Genomic DNA, 24949 nt, shown 5'->3' with positions numbered 1-24949 from the left:
GTGAATGATGGAATGGTTTGGACAGTAGGTACAGGGTGTGTGGGTGTGTGTGTGTGTGTGTGTGTGTGTGTGTGTAGAGCCGGGGAAGGAGGATGCATGCAGACCATCATTGGCAGAAAGTAATCTGAGCAAAGGATGCAAAGTAGGAAAGTTAACAACTTTGTTTTTTCTGTTTGTTTATTTTAAATGGTCATAGGGAGTTTACATTTGCTGGCCTTACATCAAGAGAGATTATCCAAATTTACTCATGGAGATCAACTATTATCTATTAATATTTTTAATACTGTTCTGGTCATTGGATTATAAAGAATTACCTGAAATTCTCTCAATTCTTTTGTACATATACACATAAATTTCAATACTAAGATCATGCAAGTCTTGTGGAGACTCCTCTGCTCTCATGTAGAGAACAAGTCTTGGAGGAGAAGCTAAAGATTTCTTTCTGTGGCCTCCAGCCTATCACTTACACAGCTAGTGACTGCTCCCTGATGCAGCAGATTCAGCTGAAAGCCTGAGATATGGAGAAAGTGATGTGTAACTCTTTCTCCATATCTTCTGATAAGACAGAAGTTTTATCAGAAGTGATTTTGAGCTGCTCTGCTATTTATCATACACAGAAAAAATATAAACAGTTAACCTAAATCTCATTTTCCATGCAAAAGATTGCTAAAAATTAGCGAACATTCAGCAGAAGTTACCAACAGTGAATAGATCTCTGGGGAGGGGGAGGAGGAAAGGAATTCAATCGACAGAACGCCCTGGCAAGCCAGCGGTTTCCCACAATACACAAACATCAGCCTTTTCCCTTAGGACTTTTGTTTCTAAAATGGACATGAATAGATTTTCCTTTTTTACATATTCCAGCTAGAAATTAAAGTTCAAGTAGTTTGTTATATAGATTTGATTCAATGGAAGCATTAACAAGTCATAATTGAAAATTATTCTCCCTTTATACACTTTTCATTTATCCACATCCAACCACCCTTCAAGGCCAGTTTCTTTATTAAGTCTTTCCTAATAACTTCAGCTACTATCCATCTTTCTCTCATGCTAAAATCCTACTGTCTGTACCACCCATCAGGTACTTGGTCATGTGTAACCTTATAATATTATTTAAAATTTCACAACTTGTCCGCCCAAATGATACGTTATAAATTTCTCGGGTTCTGCACTTTGTATTTACCAAAGAAGTTTGCATAACCCATACAAATAGTAGGTCTTCAAAATATTTGTCAACGATTTCTTATTTTAATAAAAACATTACTAATCTTGATCCTAAAACATGTTGGGATTTCTTTAAATAAATTACTGTTATGATAAACTTGGAAAAGGGTATACTTTTTCTTTATCATCGTTCCTGCTGAAGATACCATTCTCAGTCTTGCTGCTTTGAACCAAGAGGCGTGCGTCCAACATATTCAAGCAAAGTCTGAAAGACCCAGGGCCAAATGGTCTGCCAGGGCCTTCAGCCTGGTGTATAGCAGCTTACCTGATGGGTGCTGAGTAGCACAAGGCAGAATGATGATTTTGCCTCTCTTTTCAGTGACTCTAGACAGCTTCTGGACAAGAATCCCAATGCCCTAGGCTGGTGGGCAGGGCACACGGAAGACAGGGGATCATCCCCCACTTGCTGAAGGTGAAATACACTTCTGCTGAGTCCAGAATGAAGAGAACGGTGCTGCTGAACGTCTCAGAGGGAAACAAACACTCGAAATAAAAGGTCTTACTTCTTTTTGGAAGGGGAGGAGAAGGTATTTTAATGATCAGTCAGTCTTAATTATTTTTACTTGCAATTGGAGAGAAATAAACCTCCTGACAGAAGTCCAGAGCTGAAGGGGAGGAAATGAAACCCCTTGCAGTTTCCTCTGCTGGCTGAGCACCTGCTGTCCGGCAGGCTGTTCACCCTGGCTTGGCCATGGGGTGGCTCCTGTAGGCCAATCAGTCCCCTCCTCTCCTGCTTCCCCCTTCTCCCCAGACTCCTTTACAGGCCATCTGGAGCAGGGGAATAAGTTTCAATCTCCCTTGTCAGAATTCTGTTTTGAAATCTGCTTACTCCTCCCTCCACCCCCAATCCTGGTCACAGGCCCAAAATGAATTTAACTGTTAGGAGATAACATTCATCGAGAGATAATGTATCTTTTGTTTCTTTAGGTAAATTTATTCCTAAGTATTTTATTCTTTTCATTTCAATGGTGAATGGGACCATTCTTAATTTCTCTTTCTGTTTTTGCATTGTTAGTGTATAGGAATGCAAGGGGTTTCTGTGTATTAATTTTATAGCCTGCAACTTTACTATACTCACTGATTAGCTCTAGTAATTTTCTGGTGGTGTTTTTAGGGTTTTCTATGTAGAGGATCATGTCGTCTGCAAACAGTGAGAGTTTTACTTCTTCTTTTTCAATCTGGATTCCTTTTATTTCCTTTTCTTCTCTGATTGCTGTGGCGAGGACTTCCAAAGCTATTTTGAATAGTAGTGGTGAGAGTGGGCACCCTTGTCTTGTTCCTTATTTTAGAGGAAATGCTTTCAATTTTTCCCCATTGAGCATGTTTGCTGTGGGTTTGTCATATATGGCTTTTATTATGTTGAGGTATGTTCCTTCTATGCCTGTTTTCTGGAGATTTTTTTTTTATCATAGATGGGTGTTGAATTTTGTCAAAGACTTTCTCTGCATCTATTGAGATAATCATATGGTTTTTATCTTTCAATTTGTTAATATGGTGTATCACATTGATTTGTGAATATTGAAGAATCCTTGCATCCCTGGAATGAAGCCCACTAACAAAGCAGCTGACAAAGAATTAATCTCCAAAATATACAAGCAGCTCATGTAACTCAGTACCAGGAAAATAAACAACCCAATCAAAAGGTGGGCCAAAGAACTAAATAGACATTTCTCCAAAGAAGATATACAGATGGATAACAAACACATGAAAAGACGCTCAACATCACTCATTATCAGAGAAATGCAAGTCAAAACCACAATGAGTTACCATCTCATGCCAGTCAGAATGGCTGCCATCAAAAAGTCTATAAACAATAAATACTGGAGAGAGTGTGGAGAAAGGGGAATCCTCTTGCAGTGTTGGTGGGATGCAAACTGAAATGAATGAAAGCCACTATGGAGAATAGTGTGGAGATTCCTTTTAAAAACTGAAATTAAAACTGTCACATGATGCAGCAATCCCACTGCTGGGCACACACACCAAGGAAACCAGAATTGAAAGAGACACATGTATTCCAATGTTCATTGCAGCACTGTTTACAATACCTAGGACATGGAAGCAACCTAGATGTCCTGCAGCAGATGAATGGATAGGGAAGCTGTGGTTCATATACACACGGAATATTACTCAGCTATAAAAAAGGACACATTTGAGTCAGTTCTAATGAGGTGGATGAAACTGGAGCCTATTATACAGAGTGAAGTAAGTCAGAAAGAGAAACACCAATACTGTATATTGATGCATATATATGGAATCTAGAAATATGGTAACGATGATCCTATATGCAAGGCAGCAAAACAGACAGATGTAAAGAACAGACTTTTGGACTCTGTGGGAGAAGGCAAGGGTGGGATGATATGAGAGAATAGCATTGAAACATGTGTATTACCCTATGTGAAATAGAGGACCAAAGCAAGTCCTATGCATGGAGCAGGGCTCTCAAAGCCAGTGCTCTGGGATGACCCAGAGGGTGCAGTGGGGAGGGAGGTGGGAGCGGGCTTCAGGATAGGCAGACACATGTGTACCTGTGGCTGGTTCATGTCGCTGTATGGCATAAACTACCACAATATTGTAAAATAATTGTCCTCCAATTAAGATAAATTAATTTTAAAAATCCACAAGAATCTAAATAGCATAGTGATTTGGTACCCATGTCCAACTGTTTAAAAGTAAGTCTTCCCTGAGACCACACATAGGGTTAATGACCTCTTTGTCCCTGTGTGAAAGTGTCTTATTATCCGCCACATTATAGTGAATATACTGTTTTCAAATCCATCTCCTTCATTCCATTAAGAGATTGTAGAGAGAACTTTAGTACATTTGGTACTAAGCCCATAGTAGGATCTTAAGTATTGTTATTCAATCACTAAGTCATGTCTGACTCTTTGCAACCCAATGGACTGCAGCACACCAGGCTTCCCTGTCCTTCACTATCTCCTGAATCTTGCTCAAACTCACGTCCATTATGTCAGCGATGCCATCTAGTCTCCAGCACCATAGCTCAAAAGCATCAATTCTTTGGTGCTCAGCCTTCTTCATGGTCCAACTCTCACATCCATACAGGACTATTGGAAAAATCATAGCTTTGACTACATGGATCTTTGTTGGCAAAGTGATGTCTCCGCTTTTTAATATGCAGTGGTTTGTCACAGCTTTACTTCCAAGGAGCGTCTTTTAATTTCATGACTGAGGTCACTGTCTGCAGTGAATTTTGGAGCCCAAGAAAATAAAGTCTGTTACTATTTCCACTGTTTCCCCATCTATTTGCCATGAAGTGATGGGACCTGATGATATGACCTGAGTTTTTTGAATGTTGAGTTTAAGCCAGTTTTTTCACTCACCTCATACACACACCCTCATCAAGAAGAGCTTTAGTTCCTCTTCACTTTCTGTCATTACAGTGGTGTCATCTGCATATCTGAGGTTGTTTATATTTTTTCCAGCCATCTTGATTTCAGCTTGTGATTCATCCAAACTGGCATTTCACATGAGGTACTCTGCATATGATTTAAAGAAGCAGGGTGACAATATACAGCCTTGACATACTCCTTTTCCAATTTTGAACGAGTCTGTTGTTCCACGTCTGGTTCTAACTGTTGCTTCTTGACCTGCATACAGGTTTCTCAGGAGGAAGGTAAGGTGGTTTGGTATTCCCACCTCTTTAAGAATTTTCCACAGTTTGTTGTGATCCACACAGTCAAAGGCTTTAGGGCAGTCAATGAAGCAGAAGTAGATGTTTTTCTGGAATTCCCTTGCTTTTTCTACGATCCAGTGGATGTTGACAATTTGATCTCTGGTTCCTCTACCTTTTCTAAACCTAGCTTGTACATCTAGAAGTTCTCAGGTCACATACTGTTGAAGCTTAGCTTGAAGGATTTTGAGCATGACCTTGCTAGCATGTGAGATGAGCATATTCGTGTGGTACTTTGAACATTCTTTGGCATTGCCTTTCTTTGGGATTGGAACGAAAATGCCTTTTCCAGTCTGGTGGCCACTGATGAGTTTCCCAGATCTACTGGTATATTGAGTGCAGAACTTAAACTGCATCCTTTTTAGGATTTGAAATAGCTCAGCTTGAAGTCCATCACCTCCATTGACATACGAATGCTTCCTAAAGGCCCATTTGACTTCACACTCCAGGATGTCTAGCCTGTTAGTGACCTTGTGGTTATCCAGGTCATTAAGACCTTTTTTTGTATAATCCTTTTGTGTATTCTTGCCACCTCTTTTTATTCTTTTCTCCTTCTGTTAATTCCTTGCCATTCTGTCCTTTATTGTGCCCATTTTTGCATGAAATGTTCCCTTGGTATCTCTAATTTTCTTGCAGAGATCTCTAGTCTTTCCCATTCTACTGCTTTCCTTATTTCTCTGCATTGTTCACTTAAGAAGGTTTTCTTATTTCTCCCTGCTATTCTTTGGAGCTCTGCATTCAGTTGGGTACATTTTTCCCTTTCTCCTTTGCCTTCTGATTCTCTTCTTTTCTCAGCTATTTGTAAGGCCTCCTCAGACAACCACTTTACCTTCTTGCATTTCTTTTTCTGGGGCATGGTTTTGGTCACTGTCTCCTGTACAATGTTACAAACCTCCATCCGTAGTTCTTCAGGCACTCTTTCTACCAGATCTAATCCCTTGAATCTATAAATGAGTGTTGCTACCTAACAGATGTGTTGTTGAGTCAACACACTGGGAAAAAATTTCTATTCTATGGGGCTTTCACTCTTGAGAGGAACACAGAGGACCTGACTCCGAGCTCCGATGCTGTGAGGTGCTGTGAGAAGAATCCTGAGGCAGCGACATATTCCCAGGACTGTTGACGTAATGTTGCAAACGGAGAAGCTTGTCATATCTGGCAGGTCCAAGAGAAAGAGGTGAAGTTGCAATGCTACCCTCAACACTTAACTTTGACAGTTGACTGCTCTACAATAATAAAAAGAAAACCTGGACGGCAACCTATCTCCTAAGAAGGATGGCAGATCCACATGAATAGCGAGGATCTGGCTTACCTCCCCAAGAGACGTAGGCTCCTGGAGGCGTAGCATCTTCCATCTTCACGGACTGCTACCTGTGAGCACCTATAGCATAGTTGAGATAAGCTCAGATGAGGTAAGGAGAGAAAAGCACTTTAATCACTTTGATGATAAAACTGTAATTGTTCTGCAGCACTGTTTGGAAATTGTGACACAATACTTCATTGGCTTTGAGACACATTAAAATTGCTTATAATTTTAAAAAAATGTACATTAATATATCACTTTGTTCCCCCTGACTCTCCTTAAGGATCTGGGAGGCCCAGAACAAGATGCTACAAGTTGATAGAAAAAGTGAAAAGCTGGGGCAGCAGCTGGAGCCGGAGCTCAGGGGAACTGGCCGTGCAAAGTGCAAGGTAGAGCTAGGGAAGGGTGGGGACTGTGTGGCTTTGAAGGTGGAGGCAGCTCCCCTGGAGGGAATGTGTTACTCATAAACCTTTTAAAGAGTTTTGCCTGGATGGCAGCGGCAAAGCAATTAAACAGCTGTGGACAGACAGACATGACCTAATTTATTGGCCTTTCCTGTTGTCTTTGGTGCAGCCAGTGCTATAGCCTAACCTGCGACTAAGAGTGTTTGGTGGGGTGCAAGGTTGGGGGTTGCTGAGAATAGGGGAGGAACTGATGTCCTTGAGGAAGAAGAGGCACTATACCCAAGCAGGACCCCATGGGGCCTTCCCAGGATATGGGGCCTTCTTTAGCTCCTCTCTCAAGTACCTAGATAGTATTTGACACATATTTCCTAAGTTATTTTGCAGATATATATATATAAAAACTTCCCCCTCTCCAACAAACAGAAGATGTTAACTACTTGACCACCATCAGCACATAGCCCCAGGTCTCCTGGAGCCTAAGGACTGACAATGTTAACCCCTGTGACACCACCCTGCTACCTCTCCATCAGCCAGAGAACTGTGCAGTGTGCACAAGCTGATCACAGACCCCTGAGACCCAGCTCCCTCACCTGGCTTTTAAAAGTGCTTTGCCTAAGCCCTTTGGGGAGTTTGGGGTTTTAGGGCATGAGCCACCCCATCTCCTTGCCTGGTCTTGCAATAAACCTTTCTCTGCTCCAAAGTCCAAAGTCTGCTTGGCCTCACTGTGCACTGGGCCCACAAACTGCATTAACAGCACAAGCAAGCAGGCCCAGCGCAGGGATGGCCAGACCCTCCTGACCTACTCCCTCACTGAGAAGGCCATCATCAGCAGTCCCCTTGCCAAGCCCCAGCAATTCTTCTGCTCTGAGGAGTGAAGGACCCAACAGCAACTACTGAGGTGACAACTTTCAGCAGACAGAGTCCTCACTTGGCCTTCAGTGATCCTGAAGGGGGCTGCAAAGTGTAGGCTCAAGTGCAAACGCAGTGATTTAGCAACTCAAGTGCAGATGATGCAAAGGTCATGAGCATCTACCTTATAGCATCTGGAAGAAAGGAAGAGGACCACATATAAAATACACGACAGAAAGTTTAAAACAGACTGCAAAAAGTTCTGCAGTTTAAAAACTGACAAATGAAAAGAAAAAACTTTGCTGCTCTCTGGGCTAATCCAAATGCTGGCTGTTTAGAGGACTTAGTGGGGACCCCTAGGATGTTCCTCAGGCCACTCCGGAGCCGGTGGGGGGCTCTGTCTGCTATACTCCTTGGCCCCACAGTCACTTCTGCCTGTCTCAGAGCCCCACCTCTGGGAAGCTCATTGAGGGGCTGAAGAGCAGCAAGCCATAGGCAACAGAAAGGGCGGTGGGGGGGTCTCGCCAAGAAGCTGTCACGTGGACGGCACGTGGGCCTCACCCAGACTGTGGGTTCATTTGGTGCAGCTGTAGAGGCGGGGGTGATGGAGCTCACAGGGGTCCCACACTGACCCCACACATCATCGCAATCTAGGATCACAACCCACACATTCTCTCAATGGCTATTTAACTGCCTCAAAGCTAAGGCATTAACTTTCCTTTGAATCCACACGTCTCCACTGTTCAGGGTCTGGGTCAGTCCACCCGTGAAGCCACCTGATACGTTGCACAGCTGCCGCAGGGCATCGAGTCTTGTGTTACAGTCTCACATCCATCCCTGGGGGTTACACGGTCTTGAGATATTTTGAGAAAAGAGAAAAATAAGGGTCATAATATCTCACCTGAGAAAATAAGGAAATAATATCTGCTCTTTCTACTCTGTGCTCAGTCACTCAGTCATGTCCAACTCTTCGCGACCCCATGAACTGTAGCCCACCAGGCTCCTCTGTCCATGGGATTTTCCAGACAAGAATACTGGAGTGGGTTGCCATTTCCTTCTCCATCTTTCTACTTTAAAGGATATCTGAGAGGATCCAGTGAGTATGGGAAGCTTTAAAGTACTGCATACATTTAAAATGTTACCGATCACATATTCCTGAATAATCAGAGAATCAGCAAAGAGATCAAATTCCTTCCTTTTTGAAACTGCCCACCCTGGCCAGGCACCATAGTAACCATTTGCATGAGCTGTTTTACGACAGGAGGTCCTGGTAAGGAACAGGGAACTAATAAGCCTCCAGAAACCAGAAGAGTTCGGGAAAGGTCAAAAGGAGACACTACCTGTCCGACCACTTCCCAGAATCCTCTCTGGCATCCATCTTGGCTGAACAAGGAGTGCACCACCAGGAAGGACTCTGAGTCAGAATGATTGGCTCAAGACAACCCGGAAACTAACCCCATCACCATAAAACCTGAGACTGCAAGCCATGTTCCCTACTGCTCTCCACCCGGGTGCCCTTTCCCAATAAAATCTCTTGCTTTGTCAGCACATGTGTCTCCTCAGACAATTCATTTCCGAGTATTAGACAAGAGCCCAGTTTCAGGCCCTGGAAGGGGTCCCCTTCCTGCAACAAAACCAGGATGCTTTACCTTTACAGGAACTCTTTGGGCTTCCGTATTGTCCTTCTTTAACTATGTCCTATTTTCTCATATTGAACATAACCACTCAACAGCCAATATGAAGTACAACCAGGGTTTGGTTCAAGGAAGGGAGTTCACAGCCAGGAGCTAATCAGCTCCTGACTATCACAGCGTTTGTGTTTGTGTAACCACACGGTAGGCAGTAAAAGAAAACAAAAACAGCAGAAAGTGAAAAAGAAATTCTTCCAATTGTCAGACTAAACAGCTCCAGGGGCAGCAGGTCCTTTTGATCCTGCCAAGTAATTGTTAAGTGGGAAAGTACTAGAAATGAGGCTTTTTACATTTGTGTCAGGCATAACCCTCCAAGACTCCAGGCTTTCCCTTCCTAAACTGCAGGGTTTCCTGTGAAATCAACAGTCCCTCAACTTATGTAAAGGAGTGGCCTGTAGGGAAGAGGTGACAGGTGAAGTCATAACCTAATGTCCAGGCAACCAAGATGGGATCTCTTACGCATATTAGAGTTATTTGGGAGCTCTGAAAAACATCTATGCCTCCCTGATCACAGACCAATTTGGCTGGAATGTCAGGGTGGGTCACGGCATCAGGCGTTTGGAAAGTTCCCCAGGTGGTTGTCATTTCAGACAGGGTTGAGAATCTCTGTCTTGGCAGAACCTACAGTTCAAGACTTGTTATCAAGGAAGCCAAGCAGATACATCAAAAGTATCTTAGTGCCCAGGTAGGCATACAGAGAGGAGACGCAGAGTGAGTACAGAGAACCCAGGGGCAACCCCCTCCAGACGGGTGAATCTTAGTACCTACCAAATCAACATTTTATCACCTTGAGCTGAACTGGAATGGTCTACAGCTTCCATTTAGGAAATCCAGCAATAAGTTTTCCCGAGGAGGTGCCACAGGTTGGATTCCTGATCCTAGGGCAGCCCATTCACAGGCAGGCTAGAGGTGCATCAGGGGACCTGGCACAATGGCCATGAACATCAGAACCCAGACCGGAGAACGTGTAGAGTCAGCCAGTTGAAAAATGCAGCAGCATGAAGTGAGGGAATCAAAGACATCCTAGGAGAAGGACAGGCAAGGCTGTGACAGGCAAGCAGAACAGCTGGTCCCGAGGGTTGCCTTGGTTTCCCAAATCCTTCAAATTCCAGATTCAGCCCACATGTAACCTTTGGGCAAAGCCCCCTCCATCTAAGGGGCCCCGAGTGACGCCTCCTTTCCATCCAAAGACCCTGACTAACCTGCGCTCATTGGAGACAGACCATGGCACCCAGAAGGATGCAGACAGGCAGCAGCACAGAGAAGCAAGAGAAGAACAGGGCCATCCCCGAAGATGCTGAAGCAAGAGACAGAAACTGTGAGAGGGCAGACGGGGCATGAACAGTGAGTGCAGGATAATCAGAAAGAAGACTCAAGAGAATTTTCTGGCAAGGAAACAGAGCCTTAGGAATATAAGACTGGGAAGTGAGAAAAAGCAGAATTTACAGGATGATAGAAGACAACAGGGATGGAAGAAAAAAGAAGAGGACGAGAAACTTCTTTCCCTGCTCTGTGCTGCTGGCAGATGACCCCTGTAAGTACACTTCTCAGGCTCAACCAGAAGTTAGAGGCTTCCAGCTGGCTGGAACTGGCACTGGCAGGAACTGGAGGTCTAGAAGGGAAAAGTCAGTGTATTTCTCCTCCTCTCTCTGCCTTATGACGAACTTCCAGTAGGGACTGTCTCTCCCAGGTTTCCAAATCCCCAGACAGGTCTGCCAAGGTCCCAGTTTCTCTTGAAGGATCCTAATCTGTAGGGCTTGGCTAACACCACCTGCTTCTAAAAAAGCAAAAAGAAAAAAATTTAAACTTAATTGTTCTTCAGTCACTCAGTCCTGTCCCACCGCATGAACTTCAGCATGCCAGGCTTCCCTGTCTTTCACTATCTGCCAAAGTTTGCTCAAACTCATGTCCATTGAGTCAAGGACGCCATCCAACCATCACATCCTCTGTTACCTACTTCTCCTGCCTTCAATCTTTCCCAGCATCAGGCTCTTTTCCAATAAGTCGGCTCTTCGCATCAGGTGGCCAAAGTATTGGAGCTTCAGTTTCAGCACCAGTCCTTCAGATGAATATTCAGGGTTGATTTCCTCTAGGACTGACTGGTTACATTTTATTATATAAAAACTTTAAAAAATCCTTTTCTTAGATAAGTAGAAGTTAAGTGCAATGAAATCTGTGAAATATATTTGTCATGCTGCTGCCGCCGCTGCTGCGTCACTTCAGTTGTGTTTGACTCTGTGCGATCCCATAGACTGCAGCCCACCAGGTTTCTCTGTCCCTGGGATTCTCCAGGCAAGAATACTGGAGTGGGTTGCCATTTCCTTCTCCGTATTTTTCATAAATAGGGCAAAAGTCAATTTCCTTCATGTATAGAGAAACATATAAAGCAATAAGAAAAAACCCCATTAAGACTCTGTGTCATAGAGTGGCGTTTGCTTTCTAGAATCCATTCCCCTAGTTTTCCCCCTTTTTGATTTTGTTGTGGGCATCAAAATGTGCAGTCCCAGAGGATGGATCACAGATGACTTAAGTCTAACATTTAAATTTGACTCCTTGATTTTCAATTCCCTTGCAGCAATAGGTGGCTTTATGACCTGGATTTGGTCAATGAGGGTTAAGGGGAGGTGTGCTGGGATAGCATTCAGCAAAGCTTTCACTTTCATAATCAAATAGACAGATGTAGTTGGCTGCACCCTCATCCCCTCTCTCCCTGCCTTGAACATGGATGTGATGTTTGGAGCAGTTGTAGCCATCTTTCATTGCAAAGGACCAACCTGACATCCTAAACCACTAAACCAGCTAGCAGACCTATTTCCAGATACCTTGTTATTTCCAAAAAATTTATTCTCAGTGGATTAAAGCCATGATTAGATTTGGTATTTGTGACAAGAAGCATTCTGAATATAAATTCTGAAATACAAATAGGCAAAAGTATAGATAATTCATCAATTATGAAATGTAAATTAATAGTAAACATATGAAAAAAGTTCAAATTCATTATAATCACAGTTTCAGAAATTAAATCTAGTATAAGAATTTTAAGCCTACAAAGTTAGCAAAGATTAAAAATAATAATACAATTCAGTCCTGGGAACAGCAGTTTCTGCTGCAAGTCAAAGTACAATTTGGTAGAACTTTTTGGAAATCATTTCCTAACATATAACAAGAATTTAGAAAATATTTACATCATCAAATAATGATTTACACTGTGGAATTTACCTTGCTGGGCTTAGTCGCTCAGTTGGATCCGACTCTTTGTGACCCTACAGACAGTTGCCCGCCAGTCTCCTCTGTCCATGGGGATTCTCAGGCAAGAATACAAGACCCAGGTATCCTGCATTGCAGGCAGATTCTTTACCATTTGAACTACCAGGGAAGCTCAAGAATACTGGAGTGGGTAGCCTATCCCTTCGCCAGGGGAACTTCCCAACCCAGAATTGAACCATGGTCTCCTGTATTGCAGGCGGATTTTACCAGCTGAGCTACCAGGGAAGCCCGGAATTTATCTGAGCGACACACTTAATTGAATTAAGGATGTAAGCACAAATGTTTGTAATGGCATTATTTAACATAGTGTAACAGCATAACAAACCTGACTCCATATTGAGTCTGTTCCTTTATCTCTAAACTTTGTGCTCTATTGCTTGTGTTTAGTCATGCTGGTTCTGAGCCATTTATAAAATAATGTTGCCTGTAACTTGAAATATACAGGATAGCCCATTCTTAAGGCTCTTATCTTTAAAGGCATAACACTTTCCCCACTCACATAGAGATAAAAAGCTGAAGGACAGAGAATAATATTTGTCTTGTTGGAGGTTTGTAAGAACATTGTGACCACACCTAAATGTACATATGCAAAAACAAAGAATTCTGGCATCAAGAAATTTGCAACAACCAGCCACATCCCCTCCCCTCCTAATATAAAAGAAGCCTGAATTCTAACTCAGGTAAGATGATTCTTTTGGATACTAGTCCATCATCTTCTTGGTCTGCTGGCTTTCTAAGTAAAGTAGCCCCAACAACTTGTCTCTCAATTTACAGGCCTGTAGTATAGTAAGCAGTATGAGCTTGAACTTGTTAATAGTAGCAATGCGAAACAAACAAACAAAAAAAACCAGAGAAAATTGAAGTACCTAAAGTATTAGAATGATTAATTAAATTATAAAATACACATAGTAGAATAGTATACAGACACAAAAAATAATGTTGACTAACAGTCTTTAATTTGAAGGGGTTATTTTTATATTATATATTACACAGAAAAAATATACATAATACTATTACAATTATATGAAAGTGAGTGTGGATGAAAATAGTTTTGATGGTTCCTAAAAAGTTAAACCCATAATTACCAAATGTCACAGTAATTCCACTCCTGGGTACATGCCCAAAAGAAAGGAGAACAGGTACTCAAAATCCTTGTAGATAAATGTTCATAGCAGTACTATACACAATAGCCAAAAGGTGGAAACAACCCAAATGTTTATGAAGAATGAATAAACAAATTGTGGTATATGCATATAATGCAATATCATTCAGAACAATTTAAAAAAAGAATGAAGTACAGATAGATGCTACAAGGTAGACAGATGTCAAAATAAGTGGGCACAAAAGGTTACACATCACATGGAAGGTTCTATTATATGAAATGTCCAGTAGAGGTAGATACATATAGACAGAAAGCTGATTGGTGGCTGCCAGCAATTGGAGGGAGCAGGAATAAAAAATAACTTTTTAAAAAATTAATTTCATTGAAGTATAGGTGATTTACAATGTTATGTTAATTCTGCTGTTAATATATCAAAGTGATTCATTATTTTTCACATTATGGTTTATCACAGCTTACTGGATATAGTTGCCTGTGCTATGCAATAGGACCTTGCTGTTTATCCATTCCATATATATAAATTTGCATATGCTAATCTGAAGCTCCCAATCCATCCCTCCCCCACCCTTCTCTCCCATGGCAATACAATCACAAGTCTGTTCTTTATGTCTGTGAGTCTGTTTCATAGATAAGTTCACTTGTGTCATATTTTAGATTCTACATATAAGTGATAGCATGTAGTATTTATCTTTCAAAGAGTAACTATTTAATGAGCTTAATTTTGAGGTGATGAAATTTTTTTGGCTTTGTGTCCAAGTATTCTAACACCAATTGTTGAAAAAGACTATCCTTCATTGAATTGCTTTTGTACCTCTGTGAAAAAATCAATTGGCTATATTTTGGGGCTCTACTTCTGGACTATATTCTGTTCCATTAAATCGTATATTTTCCCCTTCACAAATACTATGATATCTTGATTACTATGACTTTATAGTAAGTCTTAAAATCAATTAGTGTGATTCTTTCAACTTTTTAAAAAATTGCTTTGCCTATTCAGTTCCTTTGTTCTTCCATAAAAATTAGATTTCTAATTGTTAGTATATGGTATTATTAGTATATGGTATTATTAGTATTATTATTATATATTATATATATTAGTATTATTAGTATATGGTAATACAATAGGTTTTTATATATTAATTTTGTATCCTACCACCTTGTTAAAGTCACTTATTAGTTCTAGGATTTTTTTCTTTTGCTAGATTTTTTTCTTTGTAAACAATCATGTTATTAGCAAATATGGATAGTTTTACTTCTTCCTTTCTGATATGTGTATCTTTTACTTCCTTGCCTGGCTAGGACCTCAATATGATGTTAAATAGGAATGGTAGGCTTGCTGTACATCTTGTCTTGTTTTCAATCTTAAGGGGGAAAGCAGTCTTACACCATTAGGTATTATGTTAGCTAAAAGAAGTTTTGTAGATGTCTTTTACCAGGGTCTATTTCTTCCTTGCCAAGAGTTTTTTATAAAGGCCTTTTCTGCATCAATTCATATGATCACATGTGTTTCTTCTTAGATTGTTGATATAGTGGTTTATAGTAAGTTATTTTAAAATAGAGAACAAGCCTCACTGTTATGTATTAAATTGTGTCCTCCAAAAAAGATATGTTGGAGTCCTTAGCCTTAGTACCTTATTTGGAGACAGGGTCTTTACAAAGGTAATCAAGTTAAAATGAGGTCTTTAGTGTGGGCTCTAATTCAGCATGATTGGTGTCGTTAGGAAGAGGGCAAAATTTAGATAGCAGAGGCAGACACACACAGGGAGAACGCCATGTGAAGACGGAGTTACACTGCCCCCAGCCCAGGACCTAGCAGAAGTTAGCAGACCTGGAACAGAGTCTACTCAAGTGCCTTCCGAGGGCGCACCCTGCCTGACACTGAGGACAGCTCTTTACCACCGACCTGGAGAGCAGAGAAGTGGCTGCCAGGTTACCCTCGCCCCAGCTCAGATCGGAGCGCGCCCTCCCTAACTGCCATGACATGTGTTGTTTTAAAGTCGAAACCAAGGCAAACTTGATATAAATATAAAGCACCACAGCCTTTCTTTGGAAAGTGGTGAGTTCTGTCTCACTGTAGTCCCTAATTTCCTCTTTCATCATTAGAAAGTCTAACACACAGAGGAATGAGGAAGCTGGCTCCTGTGGTATGCCAAGTTGGTATTTTGAGTGCAGCCTTTGGATAGGGCCATTGGCAATGCCAATAAGGAAACATTCCTGAGGAGACTGAAGTGAGCCTAAGGCTCTCAGTGTTATGCCCTGTGCAGTAACTAACTGCAGAAAAACAGACCCGAGATGCTTCAGCAAGGCTCTTAGCCAACTGGTTCTCCATTTTAAAACTCAAATGTGTTAATAGGAAGAAAAATATTTTCTGACTAACCTTAACTTGACCTTCTTTGTCCTTCATGTCGTATCCCCAGATCCACCCTTCCCTCACTCTGTGCTCCCTCACAGAAGTTAAGGTTGACTTAAATAGGAATTGAGTACCTACTAGGTGTATAAGGCGCTTCATCCCTGAGACAATCCTTGACCACAGGAACCCGAGACTGACGTACAGAAATGAACTTACCCATGAATACATTAACATTACAAAATGTATAAAACATTATCAAGAAAAGGGCAGAAAAATATTCAGATATTTAAAGTCATATTTATGAAGGAAAATAGTTATTTTGTATCTCCTGCATTTCTTTATTATCAAAAGAAGTCATAAAAAAATCTATAATAATTTTAAGGAATAAAATAATAATAAAATGGTTAGAGTTCCTATAAATATCACACCCAAGAGATAATCATCTTAGTAGTTTACAGTATATCCTTGCAAAATGCATATATACCTTTTAAAAAAACAAACAGTGATAAGAGAAAATTTCACATATTACAGTACGGGGAAGTCATTCTGGCTTATACATGAGTAAACTTGAACTTTGTACTAACTAAAACAGTCTGTGTGTACAGACATTGTATATCTGCTTTAACTATTAAAGAAAAGGGCAGAATGTGTAAAAGTAAAGAATATACACGTTAAAAATAAAGATTAAATGCTTCCCTTCCTGGGATACCAAATACTGCTACTGCTAAGTCACTTCAGTTGTGGCCGACTCTGTGCGAACCCATCCCTGGGATTCTCCAGGCAAGAACGCTGGAGTGGGTTGCCATTTCCTTCTCTGATGCATAAAAGTGAAAAGTGAAAGTGAAGTCGCTCAGTCATGTCTGACTCTTAGCGACCCCACGGACTGCAGCCTACCAGGCTCCTCTGTCCACGGGATTTTCCAGGCAAGAGTGCTGGAGTGGGGTGATACCAAATACTAGTACCATTTAAATGATAAGATTCCTTTTCCAGGTGCTAAGGCTGTACTGACTCACTACGTACATGCTGATCTGTTTTGTTTTTTTTTTTTAACTTGAAGGAATGTATTCTTGACTTGTTTGATGTTCTTTGCTCTGAAAATATACAAAACTGTGTTGAAAACCATGCTTCTCCAGAGAAGTTCTTCAGAGTTATCTGAGAGGCTGGGGGGCTATAAGTCCTTAGTTTGGCTCAAATAAAACTACTTTCTATTCCTATTATATTGTTTATTGATTATTTTCCTTGACAACAGTTACTGGCAATTTTCCTATACATATGGCAAATACCATTAGTGGTCCTCCAATATCCGTTATGTTTTTTCCTTAGTAATAATATTCCCAACTTTTAGTAAGGACACATGATTACCTAGAATTGTATGTTCTGTATTTTCATGGTCAGTGAATAGCAAGATCTGTAAGTGCAAAGATCTCAGTGCTGGTTCTGTTACCAGCTACATAACAATGTAAGGATAATCACTTCAACTTCATGTAGAAAGCAGTACTGCACAGTGATTTAAGTGCTGACGCAGTCCACAAATCCAGTGCTTCTTAGCAATATTATCTCAATCAAGTTACTTATCCTCCTTAAACTTCTGAATGGAGACTAAAAATATCCCTTAATTCATCAGATTGTTGTAAAAATAATTAAAGGAGATAATGCACATGAAGAGTTGAGCACAGAGCAAGTAGTCAATAAATAAGAGCTATTATTACTATTGCCGTTGTTGTTAGCTTTTGAAAAAAATACCTGCTTTATTAGATTAGGATGAGGATAAAAACTCACTTTAAGAGTTAAAATGTCACAAAACCTAACCAGGGCACTAATCATCAACCTTGGGATTTGTTGTTGTTTAGTTGCCAAGTCATGTCTGACTCTTTTGCTACTCCATGGACTAGAGCCCACCAGGCTCCTCTGCCCATGGGATTCTCCAGGCAAGAATACTGGAGTGGGTTACCATTTCCTTCTCCAGGGGATCTTCCTGACCCAGGGATTGAAACCACATCTCCTGCATCGGCAGGCAGATTCTTTACTGCTGAGCCACTAGGAAAGCCCTTATTTACCAGGGTCCTGTCATTATCTGCCAACACCACTCTCTAAGGCAGACTTCCCACATGGCTGCATTTCATCCCTCTGCATTGTAAGAATGAAATGCAGCCAAGCATAATTTTTATCTCTTTTAAGTGTCTCAACTTTTTTTCCACTCTCAGTTGAAAAGACCCACATCTAACTTTTGATCTACTCAATATATTTTCAGTTTGGCTATATTTAAAAAAAACTCAAAAAGTAAAAATTATGAAAGGTCAATAATTCCTAAGTTCACTAAAACAAACTCACTTGTACAATAAGCTGTAAACTCACCTTATTTAGTTATTCTGAGCATTAACTCTTTTAATTATTTTTACAGATTAGGTGTGGAACTATAATATTATAGTGGTTCCACATGTATTGTTCACAGAGACCAATCTAAGGAACAATTAGACAGGAGAATTTGTCTGAGAGAAAGCTTTCCCCTTGGTTTAAAGGAATTAACTAAACTGCATGTTACTGAAACATGCAGACACCTCAGAGATCCATGATGTTGACCTCATTCTTTGTTACATTATCAGAACACTCTGGTCTATAGGGCATCCCTATGACCTCCAGGGAGTTCTCATGGTCCCTTCCTCAGCCATGCAGGGCTCCATGAGAGCAAACTACATGTACATGAACTCTTCATCTTACAGGATTTACCACCAATCAAAAACTTTCCTAGATTGAAGCCATTTGCAGCAGAACTTCTTTGCTGTATCCTCAAGGTCAACACAGTGTCTGGCACATAGCAGATGCCCCATAAACAGGTATCCAATGTTTCTTGAGTCTATCCTTGCCAGAGGCAGATTTCACTTGCTGGGAGAGGAGAAAGCAGGCAGAAAGGCTAAGAGAGACAGGAGACCTGTGTATCTGGCTTTTAATCTCTGCAGGATGCTGCAGATGCCACCAGCTAGCAATTACTTCACCACTTTGATATATACAGACCTCCTCAAGACTGAGCCATGGCTCAGGGACACTAGTGTGAATCAACTGAAACAGCTAAGCGTGGGAAAACCCTCCTGGGCTGCAGTCTTGCCACTGAGCAAAGACAGTGTAAATCTAGACATGCCATTTTTTAACTTAATTACATCAGGTGCTATAGCATCTTATACTTTATAAGTTTTCTAAATAGAAATAAACACACATTTTGATGTATTGTCTCTTCAGTGAGCTGACTACTTGATATACTCTCTTAGTACTTTCAGTCACACTTATCAGATGGGCGTGGTGAGGGTGATAGGTAGTTGTGTTTTCCAAAGATTTGTAAAATGTAAGATGCTTTTCACATTTTATTCTGTTTATCATATTTATGTGTATATATATGTATACACACACACACATATATGTATATACACAAATATATATTTCCTCCAAGATGTGAGAGCAGTAAGGGGAAATTTTTCACTTGCCAATCGTGATTTAAACTCTCAGCCATTTTTCTTCACTGCAGCTAGAACCACAGACTGTACCAGGCCTAAAAAGTCATACCCAAGTGAATACTTCCAGGAAAAAAACCTTTCTACAATCCAAAATGAAGTATAATTGACAGACTGGAATTTAAGTGGTAATTTTCACTTCTATTACAGGATCTCAGAGAATTCCTGTAGCTCAGATCCCAAATTCACAGGATTGAAGAGGACACATATAATGGAGTGATTGTAGTCCGTGACAGGGTTCAGGAGGGAGAAATCCCATCCTGCAGAGGGTACTGGGCAATGAAAAGAAGGTGAAACAGAGACTGAGAAATGGGAACAAAAGCAAGGGACTGCAGAAACCTCTGACTCCAGCCAGTGCAGACCATTAATTCCTTCATCAAGCATTTACAAGGGGCTATACAGACAGGAACCTTGTGACTAGGGCCTCCGTCTCCTTTAAGCCATAAATCCTACACCCTTCCCCTCATCTGCCTCCTCAGAGCCAGGTGGCATGTGCCCAGGATTCCTGCATCCTTACCCCCAGGTCCGCCTTCCCATCTTGGCAGCATTGGGCTTGAGGGCAGCAGACCCCAGCCCCCAGCTGTCAGGGCAAGCCCACGCCTTTCAGCAAACATTTACTGAATGCTCCCCATGGTCCAGGAGCTACAGCAGGCCCTAGAGAGTCACAGAAAGGAGATGAACACATTTTTACTTATTTTCTTCTAGTTGCTATGCATGTGCCCAGATGCCCGGAAGAAACTGAAATAATAACATAAGCAGTATTTTGTGTTCCTCTTTTTCACAGAATAATGCCTCATACATATTTTTCCACCACTGCATCCATGAAAAGCTTGAGGTGCACACAAAACAACCAAGGTAGTCAGAAATATGGAACTAAAATATCACACTGGATGGGACATAATGATGTTTTCATAACTGTCCTTTGTAATGACTACACTCTTACTTAGATTTGAAAATTCCCACTCTTTTGCTTACAGGTAAAACTGCAATATCTGAGAGTATATGTGTTGTTTTTCCTCTAACATAACATAACATATGCTATGTTTTGTTTTTAAGTTGTTGCCAGCTTTGTGAAATGGAATTAAAGTGTGTACCTAAGGTTATTGAGAGGATTAATTAAACATATATAGTATGTTTAATACAGTGCCTAGTATATAGTAAGAGACCAGTAAATGTTAGTTATTATTATTATTATCACAATAATAACTATTATAACCTAAAAAGGCAGCACTTAATAAATGTTGGTGTGGTCATCTTCTTTACCTCAATCTCCTACTAATGAGAAACATCCAAGAATTGGATGACTAGGTCAACAGCAAGTCATGTCTTCATAGGTATTGCCATATTGTTCACCAAAAAGATAGTACTCAACTTAGAATGCCACTAAAAACATGCAGAATGTATCCATTTCACTTCACCAAGTCTTTTCTGTTATTTTTAAAGGTGCAACATGATATCATGAGATTACTTCAATTTTCTTTTTTAAAATTACTGTTAGGGTGAACATTTTCCTGTATATTTTATTTGCTGTTTGGATATATTCCAAATAGTAGTATAAATGACTTATTTCTATGTTTTGCCTATTTAACAATTTGAATCTTGGTGTTTTCTTAAAAATTTGAATAAACTCTTCATATATTTGAATCATTATAATATGTAATGCAAATACTTCCCCAGTAAGGTGGAGTCAGAGAGTTCTGGTACCAATGAAGGAAGATCAGGAGAAGCTCAGTTCTATAGATGGAGCTACAGTCTCCTGCACAGTGAACTCAGATAGTTCTATGCCATTAACGTTCACCTCTGGATACCTCTGGCCTTGCATGATACTGTAGTTCTATATTTCTAACTGTAGGATACTGCTTAGTTGTCTTGTAGATGGCTCAATTCTATCATAGATAGGCCTCAATCAGCAAACATTCCAAGTTTCTGCATTTAACCCCTTCTCTTTTTGTCCTGGTCAAGAGATTTGGAGACTGTTTCTCAGTATAGTTAAAAAGGCCTCTGAGCATCTCTTGGGATTGTTGTATGTTCTCCTAAATAATACCCTTGATTTATATGTCACATGTCTTGACTTTTGATTAGGAAAATATGATGATAAAAAATTGAGCAGAAGAGCCAAGTTGACATGTCATGCAGGCCTTTTCTGCATGCCAGTATCTGCTACTAAAACTGAGGCATGCAAGATCATTAGCAGAGCAATCCAATGGAGACTGCTATCCAGTGACAAATATTTAACAATGGGATTCAGGAATCAACCAGCAGAAAATAAAATACTAGCAATAATTGCCTCAAGCATTGGGCTCAAGTGTCTGCTTTCCTCATTTTTCTATTTTAATGGTGTCATTTAATTATTTATTATTATTATTTTTCAAAGCTTGTTTAGTAGTTAACAGTATTGATTTTGTTTTTGCATTGTGGCTTTTTCTGCTGATTTTCCAGTTAGGATATGAGTGCCATGAAATGTGTTTTAGGCTTCCTTCTAAGGCCTAGCCTAAGGGCCTTTGCCACCCAAGTGTAATTCCACATCCCCCAAAGTTCAGCTGCCGCGGGCACCATGGGCTGCTATAGAGAAAATAGAACAAGGCAAGCATCAGGTCAAATACAAAAAGTCAAAATTTCCTTGAATTTTAAAATAAATGACATTACTATTTCTAAAATCTATACTTCATGAACAGTTAAGCAAGATGTTGATAACATCGTAAATGGAAGCTACCCTCCACATTATTTCCTAATTCTCCCCTCACTTTCCCCCCAAATATCCTGGGTCCACTTAAGTCCAATTCTCTCTAGAAACAAGAAACACTTCCAAGAACACACAGTGACAGCAACCACAGTTTCTTAGTCCTTTTGGAGTATGTGTTGAAAGCAAACCGCATGCAGTTCTCCTTTCCAAGGTTGGGTGTGCCTGTGTATATTGCATGTGCCCATATGTGGGTGCAAGCACGTGTGTGTGTGTGTGTGTGTGTGTGTGTGTGTGTGTGTGTACTGGACTCAGGAGAGCACACTTCTGCAGTCTGAGGAAATGATAGAGCCTGTTTTTCTAATGGCAGATTATGATAGTATGAAATACACATACTCAAACTTCAAATATTCATTTCTTTCCACAGGAGTCATTTCTGGGGGCTGGGGATGGGTTTCTCCATATCTGGTGAAGACAGGGCTTTGGGCCCAGTGTATTCTAATTCCTTCTACAAAACCAGCAAGGGTTTCCCTATGTGAGGAGTATCTTTGGAGTTTTTTCTGTTGGAGTATTGGTGGGTGGGTAAGTGTGATGCCTGGAAGAAAGTGGCAACACAGAACTTAGATCACCAACAAGTTGTTCACAAACAAAACGGCTTTCTAAATTCCAATCAGTGCCACATACTGGTCCGAAAGTGATACTTTGAATTTTCTTCCACATACTTCCCCAGAAGAAAAAATTGGTTACTTTACATCTCCGGCAATTATCTCCGGATTTCATTCCCTGGTAACTTATCCCTCACCTATAACACAGCACAGTAAGGTCAAGGGTGAACGTCTGCAGCAACTCATTTTTCCCAAGCACCACACACGAGGGGATCAAACCATTCTAGCCAGCTCAAGCGTCCCCAGTCCCAGCTAGGTTCACTCCACACCATTTGGCTAGTTCCTCGAAGTCCAGCCCTTGAGGCGGGAAACACTTGGCCTTCAGTGAGGTGCCAGTCCCCCTGGGCCTCGCTGACGGCCCCCGCGGGTGGAGAGGGGAGGTTTCTCCAAGAGTGTGTGCGGCGACAGTGGATGACCCGGACGGCTCTGCAAGCACGTGCGTCCGCGCCGGCCGAGAGGGCGCTCCCCGCCGGGTCTCACCGGCCCTCCCGGACCACGCCACGCGGCGGCTTGGGGGACACCTGAGCGACCCGCCACCCCGCTCGGACCGACCCCAAGCAGCGACTGCCGCCCACGTGTCGCGGTCGAGGGGCGGGGCAGCCGCGCGGGACCCACGCGGAGAGAAACGCGCCGAGGCGCCCGCCCGCGCGCCGAGGGCAGGGGCGCGCCCCGCGCGGCGGGAGCGGAGCTCGCGGACCAGCCTGCCCCGGGAGACGGCGTCTGGAAAGAGCACCCGCCAGGCCTCCCAGGTGCTTCACATTTCCCCGCTGCCGCTCCACGCGCCCCGGGCGGAGGCTGCGCGTCCCCGAGCCTCAGGCAGGTGCCCCGCGAAAGCTCCGCGCCCGCCTCCTCGATGTGCACCCGACTCGGGGGAACAAAGAGTTAGCTCGGTACCTGATCCTCTCCTTCTCTGCTCTCTGAAGCGCCTCATTTCTTTCCAGCACCTGAAGGATCTTCCTGGCTTCTTCGTCGTTTAGGAAACTGCAATCAAACCCCTGCGGAACTTTCGTCATTTTCTAGACTGAGTGTGCATTACCCTTAAGCTCCTGGGCGCCTCCTGTTACAATGACATTTCTCAAGTTTCAGGTACTTGATTCCAGAGCCAATGAAGCCCGTCCCTTTGAAAATCTAAAACCACAAACCTAGGGAGCAGCCCACACCTACAGGACTAATTTTGATGACACCTTAATGACACATTGCTCTCAGCGTATCCAACCGAGATGCAAAATGCACCGCTGAGGGGGAGAGGGAGCCAATCCCATCCATCCCAAAGGGGCGGGCCGTTCCGCGCTCCTCCCTTTCCCTCCTCCACCCCCTATCAGGCTTGTTTAACTAACAAGCCTGCACGTAATTTACCCCCGAAGTGGGGCGGAGGCCTGAGTGTTGGCTCCAGCGTCTTTATTTTGGCTGCTGTTTGCCCACAAAACTTGAACTTGACTAGCAGGCGTGAAAAAGAGAGTTTCACGACTAATTCTCGTTTCTAATAAAGAGCCCATAGGAAATAGAATTGCGTTAGGAGCTTTAGAACTGGCCAAAGGGTTATTCCTTTTAGAAAGACCCAGAAGGGTTGAACTTGTACAGCCACAAAGCTGAATTTAGTTTATCCTTGGAAATTAATTCTTTGCCGAGTCTCCCACCTCTCGGATACCTGCAACTCATTGTCTCACAAAGTCATTCTCAGACTTTAGAAAAATCAAAACCGTTTATGGTTATTTCAGGAGAGGACATACCCAAAGCATGGTTAAAAAGCACCTGTTTGTAGTTTTCTATAAGATTTGATAATCTTCTTAATAAACAGTTTCAGGGAAGTAATAGAAGTGCCACTTTAAAACATCTAATCCTCTGACTAAAGTAAAATGTAATCCTATGAAACCACAGAAATAGCTTTCCCTAGAAAGCATTATTCTAAGATACCATGGAAATTTCTAAATATATTCAAAAATATACATTTTTTAAATTGTCAAGTCTTTTTCAGAAAGCATTTTGTTTCTTTTGGCTTCACTTTGCACACAATAACCTCATCAGATCAACTTTATTGCCCTAAAGCCTTAATTTGGTCACTTCTTATGTAGTGGTGATGGTTACTAACATTTAAAATTTGCTTCCATGTGCATCATCCCTTTTCAAGGCAAAAACCATAATAAAGATTTTGTATCTGTAACAAAAACGTGTCAAAAATGGTTATTTATGTTTTGGCCTCAA

At 41.6% G+C, this 24949-nt stretch overlaps 1 protein-coding gene across 2 annotated transcripts in view; it reads right to left on the bottom strand.

The window, feature by feature from the left end:
- Window positions 1–23914, bottom strand: part of EXPH5 (exophilin 5) — a 95824-nt gene extending 71910 nt beyond the window's left edge. Inside the window, exon 1 of one of the 2 annotated variants that reach the window (XM_070473626.1) lies at window positions 23642–23914. In XM_070473626.1, coding sequence (XP_070329727.1) covers window positions 23642–23760 — 119 coding nt within the window. In that variant the 5' untranslated portion in view covers window positions 23761–23914. Of the gene's footprint in view, window positions 1–1489; window positions 4077–23641 lie in introns of those variants that run through there. The other variant, XM_070473627.1, reaches the window with a different exon arrangement.
- Window positions 23915–24949: the final 1035 nt, after the last annotated feature.

This window comes from Odocoileus virginianus, chromosome 10 (genome assembly GCF_023699985.2).
Source record: "Odocoileus virginianus isolate 20LAN1187 ecotype Illinois chromosome 10, Ovbor_1.2, whole genome shotgun sequence".
NCBI lineage: Eukaryota > Metazoa > Chordata > Mammalia > Artiodactyla > Cervidae > Odocoileus > Odocoileus virginianus.
Note: the sequence above shows the minus strand (reverse complement) of the source record. Positions and strands in the feature narration are given on the sequence as shown.